Raw genomic sequence first — 25,949 nt, 5'->3', positions numbered from 1 at the left:
AGCTTTATACCCCTTTCAGAATGGGAAAAATTAATAAATATAAAGATAAGAAGTCATAAAAAAAGTGAAGGATTATTCTCTTTTGTGAAGAATTGGTTTATGGAATATGAACTGTGGAAGGGTCATTGCCCAATCCTCAAGAGCTGTTCTCTTTCAATATACTAACCTTTCCTGATTTGACAAATGCCTCAGAAACTCTTCTATTTCTTCCACCATAACAAGTAGTTATTAAATCAGCAACACCACAGCTTTCCAAGAAAGTTGAAAGCTTGGATCCTGTGAAGAAAACCTGAAAAATACTATGCAATAATAACATGGAAATTACGGGAACTAAACTACAACCATGTCCGTTTACAGGCAGCCGTGATATTAAGGTATAGAACTTGGGGGGAGAGTTCACAGCTCTTTAAAAAAGACCATGGTTCAGGTCAACTTAATAGCTAAGAAGTGGCTAGGAAACAAACAAAAGGATCTAAAGATTGCTAAGGGATCTTATAAACTATTACAAATTTTGGCACTAGGAGTGGAATAGAAGGCCTAAGTTTCATTTGATCATTCATAGTAATTTATGTCTGTTATCCAGCATTTCCGATTTCCGTAAATATTTTAGTCCTTAAAATTGAAACTATTTTATTGATTCTATGAAATCGAACTCATTACTGGGAATTGACGGTGTGGATCTATTGCAACTGCAATTGCAAGAAATGTGCTTACTGCTCGTAAACTGTAAGAGTATACATTAAACAAAATAACGTCTTAATGAGTTTAAGTCAAAACAAAATACCTTCATAAAAAGTGCTATAGTAAATAGTAGTCTATGAGAAATAGTACTATTATTTCTCAATTTCCTTTTCCAACCTACATATATCTTGGAGCCCAGGATGTATGGTTCTTTTCAAAAACTCCTCACCTTTTAGTTATTTTTTAATTTATCTTTAATCTATAAATCTTTTAATTTATTTTTATTAAAATCAAATTCTAAATAGATTTGTCAGCTTACTACAAATTTAAAACAAGTCATTTTGTAAACTCCACAAGATTTTGTAAAACTGGCAAATTTATTTATAACAAACTTTTCTGTAAACTGTAAAAATTAAGAAATTAATATTCTAATTATTATTCTGTAAACTGTAAAATTAAGAAAAATAGGCAACTTACATGATTTTGTATTTTTGTAAAACTAACTTTGGAAATTTATTAATTTCTAAGAAAAAGTTCGATTATTTATGTTTTATGACAATATATTTATATATTCAAAGAAAACTAATAAATAATTAAATACTGCATTCCTAAAATTGTGTTCTTTTAGCTCGAAAAAAAAATCGAAAAGTCGATCAAATACTCTTTCGAAAGTAAACCTCGAGTTTTACAATTTTTACTGTCAAAAACTTGATTGTGGCAAGTGGTAGTGCTAATATGGCAACAACTCATACCGAACTTTCTCTTTACATTAATCGTATGTGTTAGCCTTTTTGACTTTTCTGCAATTTCAGATGTTAAATTCCTTGTAAAAGTACGAAGCAAGAATTCACAGAATTCGAATTGGACCAGAAGAGCGGAGTAAAGATAGACAGACAGTAGTACTATTCACGCATAAAACTTAGGTGCAGAGTTGCCAGATAATGTTAAATTCCTTGCATAAGTACGAAGCAAGAATTCACAGAATTCGAATTGAACCAGAAGAGCGGAGTAAAGATAGACAGACAGCTAGTACTATTTACGCATAAAAGTTGCCAGATAATGTTAAATTCCTTGCATAAGTACGAAGCAAGAATTCACAGAATTCGAGTTGGACCAGTAGAGCGAAGTAAAGATAGACAGACAGTAGTGCTATTAACGCAGAAAACTTAGAGACAGAGTTGCCAGACAAGCATCTTTAAAAGAAGGAAATGGATCAGGTATGCTTAATAGTTAAGAAGTGCCTAGGAAAACAAACAGAGGATGTCCTTCGGGAAGGGGGCTCGAGTCCTGGTGTTGCAAATCTTTTGACTTGGTAGGGAGCAGTAGCGTAACTCTGCAAGCTCAGCCACCGTGAGTATGGGGAACTTATGGTTAAGGAAATCCCCCAACACTGGGACCTTGGTAGACAAGAAGTGCTCTAAAATAACTGACCCTCGTCAACTCAGTTTAGCTTGTGTTGTGCTGTTTTTTTTTTAAGTTTCTTGAGTGACAGTTTAAGTAGCCACAGACTTAGTGTTCCTGACTTTGCTTAGTGCTATTGTCATGCAAATTAGATACGAGAAGATTACCCTATTTGAACCTTAACCACATCGCTTGGTGGTGGCGCCATCTACACTTAGTAGCTTACTGCGATTTAAACTTGTAAAAGCGCCAACCGATGGTTTAACCATAGCCAAAACATCTTTCAAACACTCTCATCACGGGAAACGTGGAGGTAGACTCAAAAAGGGGATGAAGATGCCAGTATTAATTTTAACTAGGTTTAACATTAAAGTCCTGTCGCGTGGACCAAGTTGTCTAATACCAGTAAATTACTTTCCTGGTCATAAAACGCCACCTGTGCTCACTCCTTGGTATAGTGAACCGGTTGTGATTAGCGAGACAAATCACCACCTGCTTTACATCCTCAGTGTTTTTCATCTAAATAAAAGCTGCATAATATACTCGTGTGTAACGCGCATTCCTTGAACAATAAAATCGACAAACTCGAAGTAGTAATCAAGCAGAAGAACGCCTCAATCGCAATAATAAGTGAACGCTGGGACATTACTTCTGAGTTAGCGCGCATTAAACGCGAGAGTTACTACTTTAATACTCTTCGCGACCGTAGCCTGAATTGTCGAGGAAGGCGGTGTAAGACTTTATTTTCGGGACGATCTACCGTCAAAGCTGTTAAGCGATCCAATTCACTCCGACCATGAAATATTGTGGACGGAATGTAAACCAACACATTTATCAAGAAGATTCTCGTGTTTGATAGTCGCTTCGGTCTATTACTCTGAGAGAAACAGAAACAGGAAAGAACTTATTGAGCACATACAGGTTTTCGTATTCAAAATACGCCAATAGTATGTCTCTCCTGCCTTTGTGATTGCTGGTGACTTTAACCAAACACTGGGTTTCCAGTGTCTTGGATTTGCGGCAAGTTCTCGCAATACAGACCCATCAGAGTGGCAACATACTTGACTTCATCTTAACGAACCTTACAGACTTCTATGATGCACCGCGTTCCCTAGGACCTCTCAGAATTCCGATCATTTCATAATTTTTTGGGAAGCAAATTCAGCAATCCCCAAAACCAAACGAGTCAAACTACTATACAACCAGTAACAAGATATTTGATTTCTACGTTTGGTCATTGAATCAGCAGCTTCAAACTTGATGACATTTGCTCCGAGCCGGACATCAACGTCAAAGTCAATAAGCTAAATAGCCTACTTCAGGAGAAGTTCCATGCTTGTTTCCCGACTAAAGTCATTACCGTTACAGATACTGATAAACCATAGATCCCAAGCGACCTCAAAGAACTAATTAAGACTAGCTGCCGCTTTCACAGCAATGGCAATTGCTGTGACCATATTGTCAAACAGAACAGGCGAGCGAAATGACAATATGCGATGGACAATATTATGGCATTACTTACGATAGATCCACATAGATGACATTCATCAGTAAAAAGACATCCAGTGACTTAAGGGTCACTAAGAAAAAGAGCCTTTAAAGTTATCCTTCCAGACGTATATGTAAGTTATGAGTCGGTATTTTATCTGTCCTCCAACTACCGTCCCTTCAAGATGTCGTTTGGGTTTGATCTGCAAATTTCATCAATTTCTTCTTAGCAGTGAAAAAGATTCTTAGCAGCGCCATTTAGTTGGAATTTTATTCTAAACTACGATTGTTCGGATAAATAGCCTATTCTAGTAATCTGTAGATAGATACAAGTTAAACTAAATTGTAATCTTTCGCTTTTTATCTGGGATAACTTTAAGGTAGAACTTCTGATATGTCTTACATTGCACCTATTTTCTGCATTAACAAATAAATTTACGTAAAAGAAAATTATATCTTATTTATTAAGATATAATTATTATAATTATTATATATAAATAAAGATATATTATTATATCTAAATAAGATATAATAACTATAATTATTATACAATATATACAATTACTATAATAATATAATAATTATTTATAAATAAAAATATTTATAAATAATTAAAAAATAAAATAAACTTACGTAAAAAAAAAATATAACCTTACAAGAGACAGAAAAGACCGTGTTCAGGTGCACTGTCTGAGGAGATATTTGTTTGGAATTACTATAATTAGAAAAGAGGTATTTAAACGGGTTCAAACACCTCTTGAGAAAACAGGTGTTTTAATTAAATATCTAAAAATGTAATTCTAAATTATAATGATATATGATTACAACGTTTATAATTAGAAGATAAATATATAGTATAATTTCGTACCTCGTACATTTAGCCATTTCCATCAATCCAATTATGACTAAAATTAGATATAATATTTATAACTAGAATATAGTTATATATTATAATAAATAATATAACTACGTACCTCTGTAAATTTGACCATTTCCATCAGTCCAATCCTGATAACCGCCGCTTTTGTATTGTCACCATAGCCAAGACCGTCAGAAAACCCAGCAGCGCAAGCAACAATATTCTAAATAATCAAAGCAACAAATTAAATTAAGATAGTTATCATTAAGTTATCACAGCAATTAAATTATTTGCAACACAGCATTCCATAAAAAATTGTTTTCAGATTTCCTTACAATACATTATTTATGGCATTAAGGTTTACAAAATGAGCATTATTTAGCATTATTAGAAATGTGGGACTGATTTAATATTACCCTTAAGCCCACTTTCATTAGGGATTTCTTTTTTAGTTTATCCTCGTTTTCCACACAATATTCAGGCTTATCCTAAGTATTAAAGGGGGGAGTGTATGCACCCCTGAAACCCCGTACTCTTTGCGCTAAAACTTGACTTAAATCAGCAATTTCAAAATGGGCCTATTTGTTTAAAACATTAATATTAGGAGAGTGTAGCACAAAGTTAATATAAAAACAATTCAAATCCCAATTATTGAATAGGCTGTCATTGCCATTTGTGTCCCTCATTTTGCGTTTCAATTCAAAATTCTTAAGAGTGCTTGGAGATTTAAAGTGCTTACAGATTTAACAACTGAAATTGCCTGTTGGGAACTATTGTTTTAGCAAAAAAGGGAGGAGCCTCCTTCCCATCCAAATTTCTGATTACTTGCTCGTAGCCTATTAATGGAACATCAAGATTATTTTTACATTTTCTCATAATAACTTGAAATGAACGAAATGATTTGACCCAAATCTCTTTCATTATGATGGAGAACACACTTCCAAGAATAAACGTAATTAAAAACACAAATTTTTATTTAGAGATCGACCCACACCTTCCTTATATATCCAAATCCTCTGACTTTTACTATTTTTTATTGATTTTATTTTTTTTTATCACTTCATCCACGTTTTATTCGGTTTAATAAAACAAAATAGGTCAAGTTTTATAAAAAAAAATTCTGGTCAGAAGTCATGATTTTAGTTATTTTTCAGATTATGTCTTTCAGTTTGCTTTCGTGTGGCTGACAAACAGAAGATTTATGTGTTATGTTATATTTATAAAACATAAAAATTTTATATTTTCATATGCTGCAAGAGTGGGTTGACGAATTAATATTTATTCTAATCTTGAAAATAGGAAGAATTTGTCTTATATAGATTGATAGATAAGTTAATATATAAATTTATATAGATACATAAATCAATAAATACATAAATAAATAAATCTTAAATGTATAATAAACTATATCTGTCTTGCCTTTTTCTATAATTAGCCATGACTTGATGCTCAGAACTATTCCGTTTTAATCTAACAATTCACGGACTGTTGTGGGCTATTCCAAAATGGGCTATTCCCCCTTATTAGTATAGTATGAAAAGGAGGTTACTTATATATATATATATATATATATATATATATATATATATATATATATATATATATATATATGTATATATATATATATATATATATATATATATATATATATATATATATATATATATATATATATATATATATATATATACTAGCTGTTGGGGTGGCGCGAAGCGCCACCCCAACACCTAGTTGGTGGGGCGCTTCGCGCCCCCCCCCCAAGCCCCCCCGCGCGCGTAAGTCGTTACGCGCCATATTAGTTACGCGCCATTGTAGTTGTGTCCCTGTGTCCCACCTGTGAATAGAGATAGATATAAATATATGTTTTTAACTACGTAAAACATGCGAATATACAACATTCTTCGCTGTCCCATTGTCTGTGCATATAAATAGATTGTCAGGTTTACTGACTCTTGAACATGCAACATATAATTGTCCATGGGAAAAACAATCCGTATTCAGATCTATACCTCATTATTCTAATGATGTGTCCCTGTGTCCCGGTCGTCATTTATATTCCCTGTGTCCCGGTCGTCATTTGTGTCCCGGTGTCCCAGTTTGTAATTTCTCTTTGAGTGTCCCGGTCGTCATTTATATTCCCTGTGTCCCGGTGTCCCGGTCGTCATTTGTGTCCCGGTGTCCCGGTCTGTAATTTCTATTCGAACAATCCCTGCGTCCCGGTCGTCATTTATATATCCCGCCTGTGCCCCCGGCGTCCCCGTTGTAGTTGTGTCCCTGTGTCCCGGTCGTCATTTATATTCCTAATTTCATGACGTCAGTCAACACAGAAACATGACGTCACCTGATCCACAGATAGACAGACAGACAACTTATTTTTATATATATAGATATATATAGATATATATAGATATATATATATATATATATATATATATATATATATATATATATATATATATATATATATATATATATATATATATATATATATAAACACAAATATATAAATATATAAACAAATTTATTCTATTAATTTATGAAAATCAAAGATAAATTTAAAGACAAATCGTACTATCGATCTTATTTATTTGGGATTACTTATATAATCCTATACATTCATTTTATAAATATAGGGGAGCAGAAAGTTGACAATTCAATAAATGTTGATAAATTGGGCTTAATGCTTTCACATCCTATGTCTAAGGTGCAATATGCAGTATACGGTTCTAATAATAATGAGAAATAGCTTTTTTCAAATATTCTCTTAATATTTTGCCCATTTCCAATTTTGCGGAAGCTATTATCAATATATTTTGTCTTACCTTTAAAGCCCCACAGGCTTCAACAGTATACACATCATCAACGACCACAACACGGAAATAGCTTGTTTCGAATAATTCTTTCAATGTTTTGCCCATTTCCATTTCAGCTGAGCCTAATTTGAAAACAGAAAAAAAAAAAATTAAAATACACACACACACATATATATACAAATATATATATATATATATATATATATATATATATATATATATATATATATATATATATATATATATATATATATATATATATATATATATAATAAAAATAAAATAATTATTCAATAATAAATATAATATAACTAATAATATATAAATATATAAATTTTTCATTAAAAAATAAAAACAATTTTTTTTAGAAATATGCCACAGACTTCAACGATATATTGGGTTCTGGTTTTGTTTAAAAACTTGCATTCTAGATTTCCAGAGCAAAATTATCTTTCCCACAAACTGTTTTCTGCCGATCACCGCTGAAAATCATTTCAAGAGATAACGATAAATTGTTAATTATTACCGATTTGATAACGACGATACCGATATAATTATTAGCAAACAATAATGATTTAGTTACCCACCATATACAAAAGATTACAGTGAAGAAAGTAAAAATAAAAAGGAAAAAAACTAAACACACCAATATAAAGAAACATTTATTATTGGAGAAACATGTCGTCTAGTCAGTATCGCTTTTCTTACAGTCTTCTTATGTATTCCCGACCACTCTGGATTGACTGGATCCAAATCTTTCGAGACCAGGATTCGTTGCCGCTTAGGAATAAACAATATAAACTGTGCGTATCTAAAGTAGCACTTGTTAATTTTATCTATTTCACTCTCAGCGAGTAGATTAAACGCACCGGCGAGGTAAGTAACATGAGGTTGGCACGCTGAGCGATAAATTAAACCAAGCGATGTCTTGGAATATTACCCCCCTCCCCTTTCGGAACAACAGTCCCGTTCTGAATTAAGTAATTATGTATTTCGTTTTGAATTATGTAATTGTGAGTCAATTTCAATTCCAAACTAACTTTAAAAAGTAGACTAATCAATAAGTAAAAATATACATGTGAGTGATAAATCAGGATGATTGCAATATACCAGCCAATTCTGCAGTTAATAGACAATTTACTAAACGACATTGTTATAAAACTTCATACACAGAATGCAAAACACAGTGACATTTTTATAGGACCTATATTTTTAGTTCAATATTAATAATAATAACTTGTAGTAAATCTTATGTAGTAAATTGAAAATCTGGTAACAGGAGCAAAAGAAATAACTTTCGGTATATAATATATAAAAAAACATTTTCGAGCTAGTAATCAGGGGGGTGTGGTTTTAACTTCTACCGATGGCAAGTTTTTTTCTTAAATTGAACTTCCATCATTTATTATGAAGCTACTTGGGAGCTACGAGGTCTGACTCCCTTCATCCAGCCCCAAAGAAGTGAAAATTCAAGTTAAGGGAAAATTACCCCCCTCCCCTAGCCCTCAAAACAACAAGAGTTAAGAGCTTATATGGCACTTGTGACGAGGCAAGAAGAGCTAAGAGCCAAGAGATCATATGGTATGAGCTCTAACAAAATTCTATGAATCAATAGATTGATTTAAAAGGAAAATAAGAGGCTTAATGCCCGTCAGGATTTAAAATAAGAGCTCTGAGTCACGATGTCCTTCTAAATATCAAAATTCATTAAGATCCGATCGCCCACTCGTAAGTTATCAACACCTACTTTTTTCTAATTTTTCCTCTCCCTTTAGCCCCCCAGATGGTCGAATCTGGGAAAATGACTATATCAAGTCAATTTGTGCAGCTCCCTGACACGCCCACCAATTTTCATCGGCCTAGCACGTCCAGAAGCACCAAACTCGCCAAATCACTGAACCCCTCCCCCCAACTCCCCCAAAGAGAGCGAATCCAGTACGGTTCCGTCAATCACGTATCAAGGACATTTGCTTATTCTATCCACCAAGCTTCATCCCGATTCCTCCACTTCAAGTGTTTTCCAAGGTTTCCCCCTCCAACTCCCCCCGATGTCAAAAGATCTGGTCGGGATTTGAAATAAGAGCTCTGAGACATGAATTTCTTCTAAATATCCAATTTCATTAAGATCCGATCACCCATTCGTAAGATAAAAATACCCCAATTTTCACGTTTTCCAAGAATTCCGGTTTCCCCCCTCCAACTCCCCCCAATGTCACAGATTCTGGTCGGAATTTAAAATTAGAACTTCAAAGCACAAGATCCTTCTAAATATCAAGTTTCATTAAGCTCTGGTCACCATTTCGTAAGTTACGAATACCTCAATTTTCAAAATACCCCCCCCCCCAACTCCACCAAAGAGAGAAGATCCGGTCCGGTTATGTCAGTCACGTATCTTAAGACAGGTTTTTATTCTTCCCATCCAGTTTTATCCTGATCTCACCGCTTTAAGTATTTTCTAAGATTTCCAATCCCCCCAATTACGCTGGATCCGGTTGAGATTTAAAATAAGAGATCTAAGTTACAAATTCCTTCTAAATATGAAGTTTTATGAAGATCCGATCACTTCTTCGTAAGTTAAAAATACGTCATTTTTTCTAATTTTCAGAATTAACCCCCCCCCCTAATAGGACGGATCCATTCCAATTATTTAAATCACGTATCTAAGACTTCTGTTTATTTTTCCCACCAAGTTTCATCCCGATCCCTCCAATCTAAGCGTTTTCTAAGATTTTAGGTTCCCTCACCCCAAACTCCCCCAATGTCAGCAGATCCGGTCGGGATTTAAAATAAGGGCTTTGAGACACGATATCCTTCTAAATATCAAATTTCATTAAGATCCAATCACCTTTTCGTAAGATAAAAATAACCCTATTTTCACGTTTTCCAAGAATTCCGGTTTCCCCCTCCAACTCCCCGAATGTCACAGGATCTGGTCGGAATTTGAAATTAGAGCTTTAAAGCACAAGATCCTTCTAAATATCAAATTTCATTAGCATCTGGTCACCCTTTCGTAAGTTACAAATGCCTCGATTTTCTAAATTACACCCCCCCCCAACTCCACCAAAATGAGCAGCTCCGGTCTGGTTATGTCAGTCACGTATCTTAGACAGGTTTTTATTATTCCCACCCAGTTTCATCCTGATCTCACCGCTTTAAGCATTTTCCAAGATTTCCGGCCCCCCCCCAACTGCCCCCCCCCCCCGCAATTACGCTGGATTCGGTTGAGACTTAAAATAAGAGATCTGAGTTACAAGGTACTTCCAAATATGAAGTTTCATGAAAATCTGATCACTCCTTCGTAAGTTAAAAATACGTCATTTTTTCTAATTTTTCAGAATTAACCCCCCCCCCCCCCCCAATAGAGCGGATCCATTCCAATTATGCAAATGACGTATGTAAGACTTCTGCTTATTTGTCCCACCAAGTTTCATCCCGATCCCTCCAATCTAAGCGTTTTCCATGATTTTAGGTTCCCCCACCTCGAACTCCCCCCATGTCACCAGATCCGGTCGGGTTTTAAAATAAGAGCTTTGAGACACGATATCCTTCTAAATTTCAAATTTCATTGAGATCAAATCACCCGTTCATAAGTTAAAAATACCTCATTTTTTCTAATTTTTCAGAATTAGCCCCCCCCCCAACTACCCCAAAGAGAGCAGATCCGTTCCGATTATGTCAATCATGTATCTAGGACTTGTGCTTGTTTTTCCCACCAAGTCATCCCGATCCCTCCACTCTAAGTGTTTTCCAAGATTTTAGGTTTCCCCCTCCCATATATCCCCCCCCCAATGTCACCAGATCCGGTAGAGATTTAAAATAACAGCTCTGAGACACGATATCGTTCCAAACATCAAATTTCATTAAGATCTGATGAATCGTTCGTAAGTTAAAAATACTTCAATTTTTCTATTTTTTCCGAATTAACGGACCCCCCACTCCCCCCAGATGGTCAAATTTGGAAAAAACGACTATTTCTAATTTAATCTGGTCCGGTCCCTGATACGCCTGCCAAATTTCATCGTCCTAGCTTACCAGGAAGTGCCTAAAGTAGCAAAACTGGGACCGACAGACCGACAGAATTTGCGATTACTATGTCACTTGATTAATACCAAGTGCCATTAAAACCATACTGGTATCACAGCCGACCCACACCCTCCCCCCAAACAAGCATTCTTTTTGCATATTTTTGAGAATTGTATATTCCGCCTATTAGGTCTAGTTGTGCACCCCTGCTGTAAGTGCTTTAGCGCAGGGTGTCAGTATCTCTTCATCCGCCCTATTGCATCCGCCCTTCCGCCCTATGCAGTGACATAATATAACAGAACAATATAACATAACAGAATACAATAATATAACAGATATATAGATATATAACAGATATGTATATCTATTAATATAACAGATATACAGATACAATAATAATATAACAGAATACAAGTGACATAATATAACAGAACAAACAAAAAAAGGAAAAAAAGCTAAAAAAAAAATCACAATTGAAAAAATCTGATAATGCGGCGAGCCGAAGAAATACAGACGCAAGCCGTGTTTGAAATCTTTCCATGCAGAATTTCCTATGTTTTACCAGAATGTCAAAAACTAAAAATTTTCCGATAAACCCCCAGTTTATTGTCCAATATCGAAATATAGTTTTACATAACCTAAAATAATCAATGTTTTTATTTTGTTTAATTTTTTATTAAAATAAAAAAAAATTGATTCTTTTTAATTTGGGAAACATTCCAGAAACACAGATGATACGGAGAAGACTGGTGTTTGAAAGCTTTCAGTGAACTACTTCCAGCTATGCTTAAAAATCAACTGAAATTTTTTGGTAAGAACCCCGTTAATTTTGTCCAAGATGTCCATTTCTTATTTTTAAGGACAAATTTTTAGAACCAAAAATGATGCAGATAAATAAAGACGCACGCCTTGTTTGAAAGCTTTCTGAGCAATACTTCCAGTTATACTGATATATCGGGAACTATATTTTTTTTCAACAACTATCCATTTTTTTTCGTCCGAAGTGGAAGAAAGAAGAAAAATTTAAAAAATCTAAAATAATTGTTTCAGTTTCATTCTAATATTTATTTCCTAAAAACACAGTCATGTACATTCGTTTCAGAAATGGGACACATCACAGCGCTATAAGCAGGCGTGGTTAGAGGAGTGAGCTACATGTCTCGTACATTCCCACCAAATGTGTGACCTGCCATCGCTAAAAATTCTTCATCAAATACGTACGAAGGAGGAGCCAAGGCACAATTTGTGGCATGCAACGTATCCCAAAACGCTTCAATAAAGAAGATAGGAGACTGTATATAAAAGGTTTGGCAAGCTGAGAAGGATGCCTCGCCGTCCTTGGGGCTATATACGGAGGTCAAGGAGAACTGGGACAAGAACTGTGTATAAGGAGGAATGTTATGCCTCTTGGAAAGCGAAGGGAATATTTAGGGAGGGCTAGATTGAGGGGAGGTCTTTACACTTACCCTATGAGAGGAGAGATGGATGAATCTTTACATCATTTTTTAGGGTAATGTAAGGGATTGAGGGAAATGCGACTGGAAATATATTTGGTAGGGAGTTCAGGGGGAGATTGGATTTTGGAAATTTTGAACAGTCGGTTTTGCTTAGATATAAGTAATATTGGAAGGTTGGTCCGGGTAGGTAGGAGGCATCATGAGTATTTTCTTGAATAATCACTTTTAGTGTTTTGTCAGTTTACGTTTTTTTGTCATATTTTGTTTGTTTGTTGTGTGTCATCATGGCCCGATGGGGCTTTCGTGTGATTAAATCTATCTATCTATCAATCTATACCTAGCCTATGCTGTATTGAGCTTGGTCAACGCACATTTGCTGTACTCCCCTCTCTTACCAAGAATTTTAGTGTACCCTAATTTTTTTATTTTAACAATTTTATTAACATAAACAAAGCTTAATATGATTATAAGTCACATTAAAGCAGAAAAAATACTTGAAAAAGCGGATATATATATCATACACATCACACATATATTCATCACAGTTTTTTTTCTCGAAATTATAGAAAAAAGAAGGGTAACAACAATTAAAATAAAGAAAAAAAGGGGTGAAAAAAAATCAAATGAAAAAAAAAAATTTTAATCAGTATATCAGAAAAAACGGTCTCACGAACTTATAACACAACCAAATTCCGGAAAAACTTCATAATGTTTGTAAATGGCTTTCAAATAATAATATATTCAAATAATAATTATCATGGTAATTTATCAAAAGTAGTTTTTAAGGGCTTGTTGCATATAGTTTTCCCTTTGTCACTAAAATATAAAAGCGAGTATAAGGATGTGGATTCAACCCCCAGTGAAGACAATTTTTTTTTTCTTTTTTTTAAACCCTCAAAAAACGCAACTGTCTTTTTGAATAACTTCGCTTAATTAATTTGCTGAACCAAAAAAAAAATCCAAATGCAGATTCAGAACAAAAATGCTCACCAATTGTTGTTTCACAGAATTTTTCTTCGGCTACTTCAGATGCTATATTGGCTCCCATCAATACAGAACATTGTATATTCAATCTTGACGAAATATTTTTTGATATCAGCTCAATACCCCCTTCCGGACTTCTTTCGAAACCCTGAAAAAGATGGTGTTGCAAAATAATTCAATATCCAATAAGTCACGTTTCTTCAACTAGCGTTCTAGAGAAGGCGATAAAAAAAATTCTAAGCTTTATTTCTAAACACGTAGCATTAATTTAAACCGGTAACACCAAATAAAGGCCATATTCACTTTATTTGCCTAACAATAAGACATAGGCAACACAAAGACTTAAGTAGCCTTAACTTTGGAGTCTCCTATTTCTATCCTAATTCAAAAGCGTGTATTCCATAACTGAATTATGATTGTTGCTAATTAATTAGTAACTGATATTTTCGCTAATGGGCTTAATTTTTTGCTATCTACCATTTTAGGCTGAAAGTAACAACCAAAATTTAGTAATAATTACCGATAACTACGTTCTGGAAACACACAAAACCCATTTAATATGATCTACCATGTATTTAGTGTTAGGTAGAGCCAGAACTCTAGTTTAACGACTATTTATTGGCAGGTCTTGTTAACAGTCTGTCATGACTGGTTTCGTTATTGATAGGTTCTTTTAAGCTTCGAATTCGCCTAGGCGAATTACGGCTTAGCTTAATTATTTTTCTTAAAATAAGCGTCCGATAGCGTGACGATAAAATTCATAATTAAATATATAACTCTATGAGTTTAAATATTGAGTTTTAATATTGACTAATAATTTTTAATACAAATTCGAGGTGAATCTAAGGGAAGGCTAAAAACAAAGATGCTAAAAACCATTTTTTTAAATGAAGATATAGAAAAAGGGTATTTTTCAAAATCAAAAGGGGGGGGGGGCACTTTTTCAAATTTTTTAGGTGAAGATATTAATTTTTTTTTTTTTTTTAAATCTAGGTGTCGGTTACAATTAGGCCTAATTGCTGATATGAAAGTAGTACGCATATAGTGTATGGGAAAACCCCAAATGGTGCCTCTGAAACAGGACTAGGTTAATACAGGGTTAATACAATTATAATGTAAACCGAAAGCTCGTGGCAACTGCAAGTAACTCAGACTGCGGTAATTCAGAAGGCTCTACGCGGTAAAAGCAAAGGATCTACACAAATATGCATATGCTACGTACTGTACATAAACAACAATAGCCTGTAAAACATCTAAAGCCAAACTGTCCTACCATGACAAGACAAAGGCCAGTAGAAAGAAAAGAAAGGACACGAGAAAAGAGAAAGAATTTGAGAAACAAGAAAGAATTTCAGAAGAGAAAAAACGGAAAAGAGATAGCTAAAGAAAAAAAGAAAGAAAGTCAAAAGATATAAGGGATAAAATCTGCAATCTAAAAGAATAAAAAAACGTAGCTGTAAAAATTAGGCACCTTACTAAATGTGTAAAAAAAATTAGGCACCTCACTAAATGTGTGCTCCCTACGCTGTTTTAATCATGGAGTAAATTAGTATATAAATTGGTTTGATCTTTTAATTTTCGGTGTTTTTGATTTTACGTTTTATCCCTTTTCTCTTTAAAGTTTTTATATTTTGGATTATTTTCTGTTCTTAAAACTGAAGACGTCTAGTTTTATGGAGGCAAAATATCCGTCGCAATTGTTGTCTTTTCTTTTCTTTCTACTGGCCATAAACCGAATTTTTTTTCTTGTTTTTTTTTTTTTTTGGATTTCTCTCTTTGTCTTACTGCTATAACATACTACAAAAATTACTATACTCCCTTAAAATTACTGCAATAAATTTAAGGGACTGTAAAAACCTTGAAAATATGTTTTGATTTTAAGACTGTAATTAGCGACTGCTCGTATGTATAAAGGTTTTCTTTTCAAGCATCAAGCAAACGAGAAACAATTATAATTAAAAGTCTGCTCAAGAAGAAGCAGACGAAGTACTGAATATGCAAATTTGAAATGAATAAGACGGAGTGATGAAGGTGATGAAGATACAAATTTGAAATGAATAAAAAGGAGTGATGAAGGTGAAGAAGATAAAAATTTGAAATGAATAAGACGGAATGATGACGGTGAAAAAGATACACATTTGAAATGAATAAGACGGAGTGATGACGGTGAAGAAGATACAAATTTGAAATGAATAAGACAGAGTGATGACGGTGAAGAAGATAAAAATTTGAAATGAATAAGAAGGAGTGATGAAGGTGAAGAAGATACAAATTTGAAATGAATAAGACGGGGTGATGACGGTGAAGAAGATAAAAATTTGAAATGAATAAGAAGGAGTGATGAAGGTGAAGAAGATACAAATTTGAAATGAATAAGACGGAATGATGACGGTGAAAAAGATACACATTTGAAATGAATAAGACAGAGTGATGACGGTGAAGAAGATACAAATTTGAAATGAATAAGACGGAGTGATGACGGTGAAGAAGATAAAAATTTGAAATGAATAAGAAGGAGTGATGAAGGTGAAGAAGATACAAATTTGAAATGAATAAGACGGAGTGATGACGGTGAAGAAGATACAAATTTGAAATGAATAAGACGGAGTGATGAAGGTGATGAATATACAAATTTTAAATGAATAAGACGGAGTGATGAAGGTGAAGAAGATATACATCTGAAATGAATAAGACGGAGTGATGACGGTGAAGAAGATACAAATTTGAAATGAATGAGACGGAGTGATGACGGTGAAGAAGATACAAATTTGAAATGAATAAGAAGGAGTGATGAAGGTGATGAATATACAAATTTGAAATGAATAAGACGGAGTGATGAAGGTGAAGAAGATATACATCTGAAATGAATAAGACGGAGTGATGACGGTGAAGAAGATACAAATTTGAAATGAATAAGACGGAGTGATGACGGTAAAGAAGATACAAATTTGAAATGAATAAGAAGGAGTGATGAAGGTGAAGAAGATACAAATTTGAAATGAATAAGACGGAGTGATGACGGTGAAAAAGATACACATTTGAAATGAATAAGAAGGAGTGATGAAGGTGATGAATATACAAATTTGAAATGAATAAGACGATGTGATGAAGGTGAAGAAGATATACATTTGAAATGCTGCTTACCTTGATAAGAGAAATCCCGACAGCACCAGATTTCAGTTTTCCTGCAAGACTATCACAGCATCGTTTTACAAACTGGTGAGGTAGTACGAAAATTAGGATATCAGCATCCTTGGCCGCATCAACCAGATCAGGTACAGCGAACTGGAAGACGACATATTAAAAAAAAATAATAATAATAACGAGCCATACTGTGGTAGCGTCAAGCTCCAGTTTATATATTATCTTCCCTGTATCGATTCGCCACTACTTTTCATTTAGTATCGATTCCCTGTATTTCCCTGTATCGATTACTACTCTTTCAATTAGGATTTGGTAAACATATATAATATTATTTTGATTCCAGCGTTCAAAAGGATATTTTACTAATACCGACATTCAACCTGTTTGGAAACCCGGTTTCAACTGATGTAAATAATCAGGTTTTATCATTCGTAATAAATAATTTAAACGCTGGAATCAACTAATACTGCGACTATACAGTTATTTTTATAGATCTCATTTAAACCCTCTTTCTCTTGTCATACAACTGTTCTTAAGCTCTCTCAAGCTCTAGTTGTTCTTCCCATCATTGCCCTTCTTTTTTATTCCACTATATTGTTGTGGTTGATAGTGCTTCTGGGCTATTGCCAACTGCACACGTGGCTTGCATATAGCTCTTGGAAATTTTGTCACAACAATATCAAAAGCTTGAATTAATAGAAGGCTTTCTTGAAGATGACTAGGTTTAACAGGTTATTCTACTTTTTCATTTATTTTTTCACAGCTTTTTGTCTATCTGGATATGATTTGGGTATTAGCCAATCGGAAGATTATATGGATAAATTCTGATTGGCTCGATCTTACGTAAGCTCAAATCGATTGAACTACACTTTTGGCTCAATCTAGTTCCGGACGCTAGCTAAGTCATTATTGTGAATTTGGTTTCAAATGATTCCAAAAACTAATGCTACAAAATCTTGATATTAGTAAAAACCATTCTGAAGGGGTCTAAAAATAGACAGAGGTAGAAGCAACGTTCAATAGGTGAAGATTTATAGTTAAAAAAGATTGTATATTTTTGGATATATTTTTGTATATTGTATATCTTAGTATTTTGTATATCTTTGTAAATACATGTTTCTACATATCTTTTATATCTTTGAATATTTTTTGTAATGCCCATCTAAGACCAAACGACATGAAGGTCGTCCCAAAATGGAAGGGAGAATAGGTCAAAAGAAAGAACTTAAAAGAAGATTTGAACCAAATATAAATATATGATTGAAATATGATGTCATGTAGAAAGATCTGGGAAGGGTGGCTAGGAAATTCCTAACTGCTTTTCATTTGGGGTATGTCCTAAGTTTTACTGAATTAATCCTTTAAATTTATTAAATTTTACTGTTGTTTTATTCTTCAAAATAGAATATTACCAGTTGCACAATCAAAATCTTTGAAAATTAATAGCAGGACTTGTTGGCGCACAATTTCTCTTTAGATGTATCTTCTAGACAGGTCATTAAAAGAAGGTTTAAACTTCATAAAGGGAAAGAGGGAGGTTTATAAGAGGCTTCGAATAGGTTGGGGTGGAAGAAGAGTGTCCAGCTTTGGTGACCTCAGGCAGCTCGGTACTGGAATGACCTGTTAGCAGTATTAGCAGAAGCAGTAGAAACATCGTATTGAAATTAGGCAGGTGTACCAACGCTTTGGGCACAAGCGTTCTTCCCTTCCTCTATTGAACTCTTGACTATTTTGACCTATGCATTCTTCCGCCTTTCATTTTAACTGAAATTTTAATCAATATGCTTTGAATATTGCTAGATCTGCTCCGCAACACTGAATTGTTAGTGGTGTTGCTGGATTCTCATTCTTATTATGAAGATTCTCTTTGACTGTGATTCTCTCAACAGTCAATACACCCAAAGAAAGATTCTCCCTTTAGAAATACACCCCAAGTATAACCCCCCCCCATAAAAAATGCCTGTATACTTCCCAATAACAAATGCTATACATAAACAATGAACGAATTCCATAGCTTACAGGCCACTCTCCCCGGACTGTGTGGGGGGGGGGGGTCATTTTACACCTAAAGACATAATTGTTTGATTTTTCAGCTATACTAAACAACTTAACAACATACTAAACAATAAACTAAACAACTGAACTCTTTAATTCTTTCTATATTGTCTAGCACTTTCCACATAACTAAACTAATAAGGATTGGGTAACGGCATTTTATTCTAGAAGATTCTCTTATCACTTTCAGAATTTCAGGCGAAAACAGCGCTGTTTAAGAAGCTATTGATTAACAAGCTATACGAAAATTTGTTACATCAATCAGACCGGGCATATATAGAAGGAAGAAAACGTCAATTTGATTGGAATAAAGGCTTTTTACGGGGATGAGGGACTTCTAATTTATCTTTTCAGCAAATGACATAAGGTAGTTGGGTACATACAAGAAAAATCTACACTTTAAAAGATTTCAGCCTTGTAATATAGAGAAAAAACTTAACACAAAAAGAGAAGAAATAAATGCTATAAAAAAGAAGAAAAAACGAAAGAAAACTCAAATTTAAACAAAATCCAATAGTAAAGAAACCATTAAATCTTGCTTCAAGGTAAGATCTCTTTCGTCATTTTATATGCTTTGTCTAGGCTTCCAGAAATAGGGCTGAAACACATGGTCTTTTATGGTTGAACTTTTAAACTTCAGTACATTGCCATCAACTATTTTGACTGTTGAGCAGCCCCTTGAAAAATAAGCGAGAATATGTAGAGACAAAAATTATAGTACAACGTATTGATACCGTTATACCGTTTCTATTTTTGCATTTTTTATTCATTTTTCCATTTTTCATAACTGTGCCACACCCCCTAGGCGAAATACTGTACTGCGCATGTCCTGGGTTATATTTCAGGTCCTGCAAATGACCTTCTAATAAGTTAATTTGATTGACTTTTGCAAGCGCGATTCGGTTCTATCAGGGCATCATGTGACCTATTTCAGAGGTAAGAGGGATGCGATCCAGGGAGAGGGGAAAATTTAAAAATAAATTACAAATAATGTAAAAAATGTCAGGATGAAATGGAAGACCATAAAAAAAAACATGAGAAGTCAAGGCGGATGCAACAGGTCTGCTGAAGTCCCCATTTTTCTTGCTTAAATGATTGTTCGTCAGTGCAAGGGAAGTAAAAGCAAAACGACCCAATTAAATGGAAGAGCGAAAAATTTAAAGCCAAAATTATGAAAAATAATAAATAAATAAGCTAAACCATGAATTTCAAAAAAGAGAAAATATGCGGTAAAAATTAAGTAAACGAGAGATGACATAAAATCAGCAACAGATATGAAATGACCATTAAAATAGATGGCTCTGCAAATTTCCAGTCTATCCATTTCTCGCCGTTAATACTAAACTTGTAGTTTTATGCTTTATTTTCTTACCAATCGGATTATTTCTTTCTTCGCTCGTCTGATTGATTTGGTTTTAAATTATATTTAGATGGAGTTGGGTATTCAATTTTATTTTCTCATGGTTTTCTCTTTCGTATTCCCTCTACGCATCAAGAACAACTCGTTAGGCTACTTATTTTATGGCAAGTAGGGCTCTGTCAGTTAAACCTTGTACGCAATTTAAGACTATAGCCTACATAGAGCAGCAGAAGGTACTCATCATGGATTCGGTAAATTTAATATTGTACCCAAGATTTTTCAAGACCTTTAACTGTGGAACGGGGGCGTAATTTGCAATGGGGCAGGGGGGAAACTTCCCCTCCCAGACCTCTGTTTGCCCCTCCTCCCCACCAGGCCCAAACTTTTGAATTATTAGGGCAGCATCACAGTTCTGTAGTGATACCACCTAGACAGGTGAGCATAAATAAGTAAAACTAATTAGTTAACTTTAACAACGCTTCTTCCACATTAAATATCAAACACCAACATCCTGTTGACTACCGAAAACATATTTCAAACATAAAATATAAAACATACCGAAAACATATATTTTAGAGAGAAATGGCAGCTTCATAAGCTATTTGGTAGCATATGTTTTTAGCTTATTTTTCGCTGAGTGTTCACTGACGTTTCTTTTTTAAATTTGACAACCGTTATTATCAAAAATTAAGTTAGCTGAATAGGGAAATTCATTACAAATTGAATTTTCCCTTCCTTTCCTATTTTTTTCAGATACGTAAGTTTTGTGTTAGTTCAGACCTTACCAATTCGCAATTTAATTTCATTATTTTAAGATTTAGTACCTTTACATTTTAGCGTATTCTCAGACTCTAGGTATAAAATAGAAGGTACTTACCACAGATTCGGGTAATTTTATGCCTTTCAGGTACTTAACATTTTCATGTGTTGTGTTGATGATTTCAGTCAATTTTTGTCCATTAATCATTTCTTCAAATACCCACATATTCACTCGCTTGTCAAACTTGTCAAATTTCATGACATTGCCACCAACTATTTTCGCTATTGCAGAGCCCCTATAAAAATTGAATGCAGATATTTCAAACAGTGATATATTTATAACAGATTGGGTAGCTCGTCTCCAATTAAGTCATTTGCCACTAATAATTACTGATTCCAATACACTGCCTCATGATTCTCATGCTTAGAGATTGACTTATCTCTACTGACCATGCAACGCACTTTACACCACCAGCATAGACTAGTCAGCTGGTTTAACCCTAAAACATTACCGTCCGGTCCATTAGATTGTTCTGCACAATCGTTATCTCAAACAGTGATACATTTTTGTCATTTGTCATACATAGGCATAATTTGATAGGTGGACCAGACCCCTATTAGCCCCCAGCTGAAATTCAGTTTAAAAAATCTTGTCAAAACTTAAGATAAACCTAAATAATTCAAGCATCCACCGAAACAGATCAGTTTTCTTTAGTATACGTTTGCCCTTATGGAACTATAGGGCTAATTTTTCAATTTCCACTGTCATTTCTACTTGACTTGGGACTCCCACTTTGCCCCTCCCCGCAGGAAATTGACGAAATTACAACATTGTTGTGATTCAGTTTAAGAGATAAAAAAGAGTTCCCATCAAATTGACCATACGGTAGTGTAGCTAAATCCCGCTAAAATAAATGTCTTTGTCATTTACTTCCATAGCCTGCTGCCACAACCGTCACAGCCTGCTGAGACAAACATAAACAGATGGAATTCTTTGATGATACTCAACAAGAAATTTGTTACGAACTTTTACAGGCTCCTCTTACTTGGCCAGGTTACACCTGGGCAATCTGTGAGTCTTTTCGATTCATAACTCTTCTAACCCTTAATTTTCCAAAAGGTACTACTCATTTGACTCGCTAATCCCGAAGTAATCAGGTTCTGTTCCTCAACACTGGACCTTAAAGACCCTTTGAGCAGGTACATACTGCAAGTGTCCGGTTTGTCCCAACACCTGGGCAATTTGTGAGTCTTTTCGACTCATAACTCTTTTAACCCCTAGTCTTTCAAAAGGTGCCATTCATTTGACTCGCTAATCCCGAAGTAATCAAGTTCTGTTCCTCACCACTAAACCTTAAAGACCCTTTGAGCCTCTACATACTGCATGTGTCGGGTTTGTCCAACGACATGTTAGAAGCTTGCGTCAAGTGTGATAACTAGGAACATTTGTGTTTATTTGTGCACGTGCTTTAGAAGTGGGATAATTAAGTTTTCATTTACTACTACTACTACTAATAATAACTCACTGCAGCACCAAGCCACCCGAGGCCAACACAGCTACGCACACTCCTCCTCCAACCTAATCTATTTAAAACCTCCCTCTTTACACCCTCCCAGGAAGTTCCCATTTCCTTTAAATCTTTATTTATGACATCCTCCCAACCCAGACAAGGACGACCTGCTTTCCGTGTAGCCCCAGACGGTTGGCCAAAAAGGACAATCTTCGGTAATCTGTCATCCTTCATCCGTAGAACGTGGCCTAGCCATCTCAACCTTTCTTTCATTATAGCCCCAGAAAGCGGGATTGAACCACACCTTTCGTACAACCTACTGTTTGAAATACGTTCAGTCAGCCGGGTACCCAGAACAATCCGTAGGCAATTTCTCTGGAAAACATCTAGTAAATTTTCATCTGCTTTTCGGAGTGCCCATGCTTCAGAGCCATATTTGACCACTGTCATCACTGTAGCTTCCAATATTCTAATCTTGGTTTGTAGGCTTATCTTTCTATTTTTCCAAACTGTTTTTTAACTGTGAAAAAACACCCTGAGCTTTAGCTATTCTACTTTTAACATCTTCACTGCTCCCACCATCTTTACTAATAATACTACCAAGGTAACTGAAGCTCCCAACCTGATCAATCTTTTCGTTACCTAATGTCACCTGTTCATCTTCACTTATTCCTAGCCTTAGTGACTTAGTCTTCTTAACATTAATTTTCAAGCCTATTTTAGCACCCTGAACTCGTAAAACCTCTAAAAATTCATTCATTTTGCTCACACTTTCATCTAATATGCTTAAATCATCAGCATAATCTAAGTCCAGGAGCGTTCTTCCTCCCCATTTGATTCCATGGTCTCCAATTGCCTTTTCTGTGCTCCTTAAGACGAAGTCCATCAAAATGATCCATATAAAGGGGGATAGAACACAACCCTGCTTAACTCCTGATTTAATACAAAACCAGTTGCTAACCTCATTTCCTACCTTAACCGCAGCAGTATTATTCTCGTACATAGCGCAGATCAGTTTAATGTATTTTTCTGGTATACTATATAACGATAAGACCTTTGTTAACGCTGTTCTATCAACAGAATCGAAAGCTTGCTCATAATCGATAAAACTAAGGACCAAAGGTGTTTGACAACGAAGGGACTTCTCAATTATTAACCTAAGAGTGAAAACATGGTCGACACATCCTCTACCTTTTCTAAAATCGCATTGTTCTTCCCTTAAAACTTTGTCTACACCATGTCTCAGTCTAAAAAGTATCATATTACTCAGTAATTTGCTACCTACAGAGACCAGACTAATGCCTCGATAATTACGACACTCACTCTTGTCACCTTTCTTATACAGTGGTTTAATTAAGGTTTTCCTAAAATCATTGGGTACTTCCCCTTTTTCAAAAATCATGTTCATAATCTTCAGTAGCTTATTCCTAACCTCAGAGCCACCATATTTAAGGAACTCATTAATCATACTATCAGCACCTGGGGCCTTATTATTTTTTAATCCTTCTAGTACTGTCGCTAATTCTTCCTCACTAAACAAATCTTCCTTCACATCCAAGGTATCACAAACTTTTTCATTTTCATCTATATCTTTTCCTGCAACTGTATCTCGGTTTAGCACATTCTCAAAATGTTCCACCCATCTTTCTTTAACTTTTTCCTTATCACTAATTGTGGCCCCATTTCTATCTTTAACTGGGACTAGTCCGGATTGGCTACACCCTTTCAATTTATTAACATGCCAGTATAGTATTTTACTATTATGCCGTCTAGCCGCATCTTCCAGATCCTCAGCAATTTTATCCATCGCCTCCACTTTACATCTCCTTAGTTCATATTTTAATGCTTTCTCCACTTTCTTTACATTCCTTTTGTTTTCATGCGACCTATCATTCATATAATTCTTATACAAACCCGTTCTACTCTCTATTAAACCTAAAGCTTTTTCACTAATATTCCTAGTTGCTATCTTAGCACTCTTCCCTAGGACACCATTATTTGCAGTGAATAAAGTTTTTACCAGTTATACTTTTCAAGCTATACACTTTTGAACTTACTTTTGGTCAATTGACCCGGAGTTCAGGTTACGCATCTCTTCTATGACGGTGGTATTCTAAGATTCAACTAGTCAAGCTTAACTACGTTTTCACCACCCACTTTGTGCTCCGCCAAACCCCAATAAAAACAAAGACAAAAATTGTTGAAAATCAACTTTTTGTAAAAAAAAAAAGGTCTAGTGATCCAACCGGTGATAAATCAATAACAAATTGGATAGGTGTTGTTTTCATTGAAATATTTCGCCTCTAGAGCAGACATTAGCTATATTTCTGTAGAAAGCAAATTGCTTAAGGCCCATTCACAATGGAGTCCACTAATACCGATATTTAGGTAGTGCAACTTTGAGTCAATTCTATGAGAATATTTGATAAATCCTATAAAAAATCAAATCGTTAATGGGTCTTTAGTGTGGCGAAGCTAGTTAAACCAAAACGTGCTTTAGATAAAGTTTTAAGAGAAGAATAGCGTGGTTCTGAGAAGAAAAGAGGATTCACCAATCCACTGATTACTCTTAGATTTTAATTTAGTAGTTTCTGGTTGTTAGACCCAGAGTTGCCACCCAGTGAAAGAGTATCGTTAGATTTTAGTGAGTTTGTTGTTTGATTTAGTGATTTTCTTCAATAATCCAGTAATTTTGATGATTTAGTGGGTTTTTTTTTCGTCTAGGCAATATAAAAAATCACTAGAAATAGTGATAAATCACTATGGGCGGCAAAGCTTGTCAGACCTTTTAGTCCTCTGTTTTATAATAAATAATTTCTGAGACCGCACTGGCTAATCATGATAAAACATAAAATCGCGAAGAAAAGAAGAAAACGAGAACAATGAAAAGCCAGTGAAAATGTAAAAAAATTTCGTAAATATATCGGTCAAGATCTCCACTTGACCGTCCTCAGTGCACTGAGACTGCACAGAGGACGCAACTTTGACCGCACAGAGGATGGTCAAAGGGAGGTCTTGACCGAAATATTTGTGTAATTTTTCAACCTTTTCACTGGCTGTTTATTGTCCTCATTTTCTTCTTTTCTTCGCGATTTTATGTTTTATCTGTTTTGTAGATTATGAGTAGGCATTTAATTCAGCTGAAAGAAAAGCTTTATTAGTCGAGGTTAGGCGTGGAATCAAGAAATAAACATGGTTTATTTCCAATGTCCGTTTATGTGAATTTAGTTTTATAGAATCGGTTCCAAGGAACGCGAGAAAAGCTAACGAAGAATATGGAATCAGATGGGAATGCCAAATTCTTCAACACTTACATTAGGTAGATTATTTGAGCGTCCCGTATAGAAATATTGGTAGGCCTATTATTAATGAATTTTTTGAGGTTTTAAGAGAGGCTAGAAATAGATTTGGAAG

The 25,949-nt window shown here is 34.7% G+C and overlaps 1 protein-coding gene across 3 annotated transcripts in view; it reads right to left on the bottom strand.

The window, feature by feature from the left end:
* LOC136040886 (glycerol-3-phosphate dehydrogenase [NAD(+)], cytoplasmic-like) overlaps positions 1 to 25,949 on the bottom strand; it is a 63,342-nt gene that overhangs the window by 14,515 nt on the left and 22,878 nt on the right. For all 3 annotated transcript variants that reach the window (XM_065725294.1, XM_065725292.1, XM_065725293.1), the window contains exons 3-8: positions 21,143 to 21,320; positions 16,851 to 16,991; positions 13,713 to 13,854; positions 7,252 to 7,364; positions 4,545 to 4,652; positions 167 to 289 (exon numbers count right to left, since the gene is read on the bottom strand). In XM_065725294.1, the coding sequence (XP_065581366.1) occupies positions 167 to 289; positions 4,545 to 4,652; positions 7,252 to 7,364; positions 13,713 to 13,854; positions 16,851 to 16,991; positions 21,143 to 21,320 (805 nt within the window). The remainder of the gene's footprint in view (positions 1 to 166; positions 290 to 4,544; positions 4,653 to 7,251; positions 7,365 to 13,712; positions 13,855 to 16,850; positions 16,992 to 21,142; positions 21,321 to 25,949) is intronic.

The sequence above is a fragment of the Artemia franciscana genome, chromosome 21 (genome assembly GCF_032884065.1).
Source record: "Artemia franciscana chromosome 21, ASM3288406v1, whole genome shotgun sequence".
Classification (NCBI taxonomy): domain Eukaryota; kingdom Metazoa; phylum Arthropoda; class Branchiopoda; order Anostraca; family Artemiidae; genus Artemia; species Artemia franciscana.
Note: the sequence above shows the minus strand (reverse complement) of the source record. Positions and strands in the feature narration are given on the sequence as shown.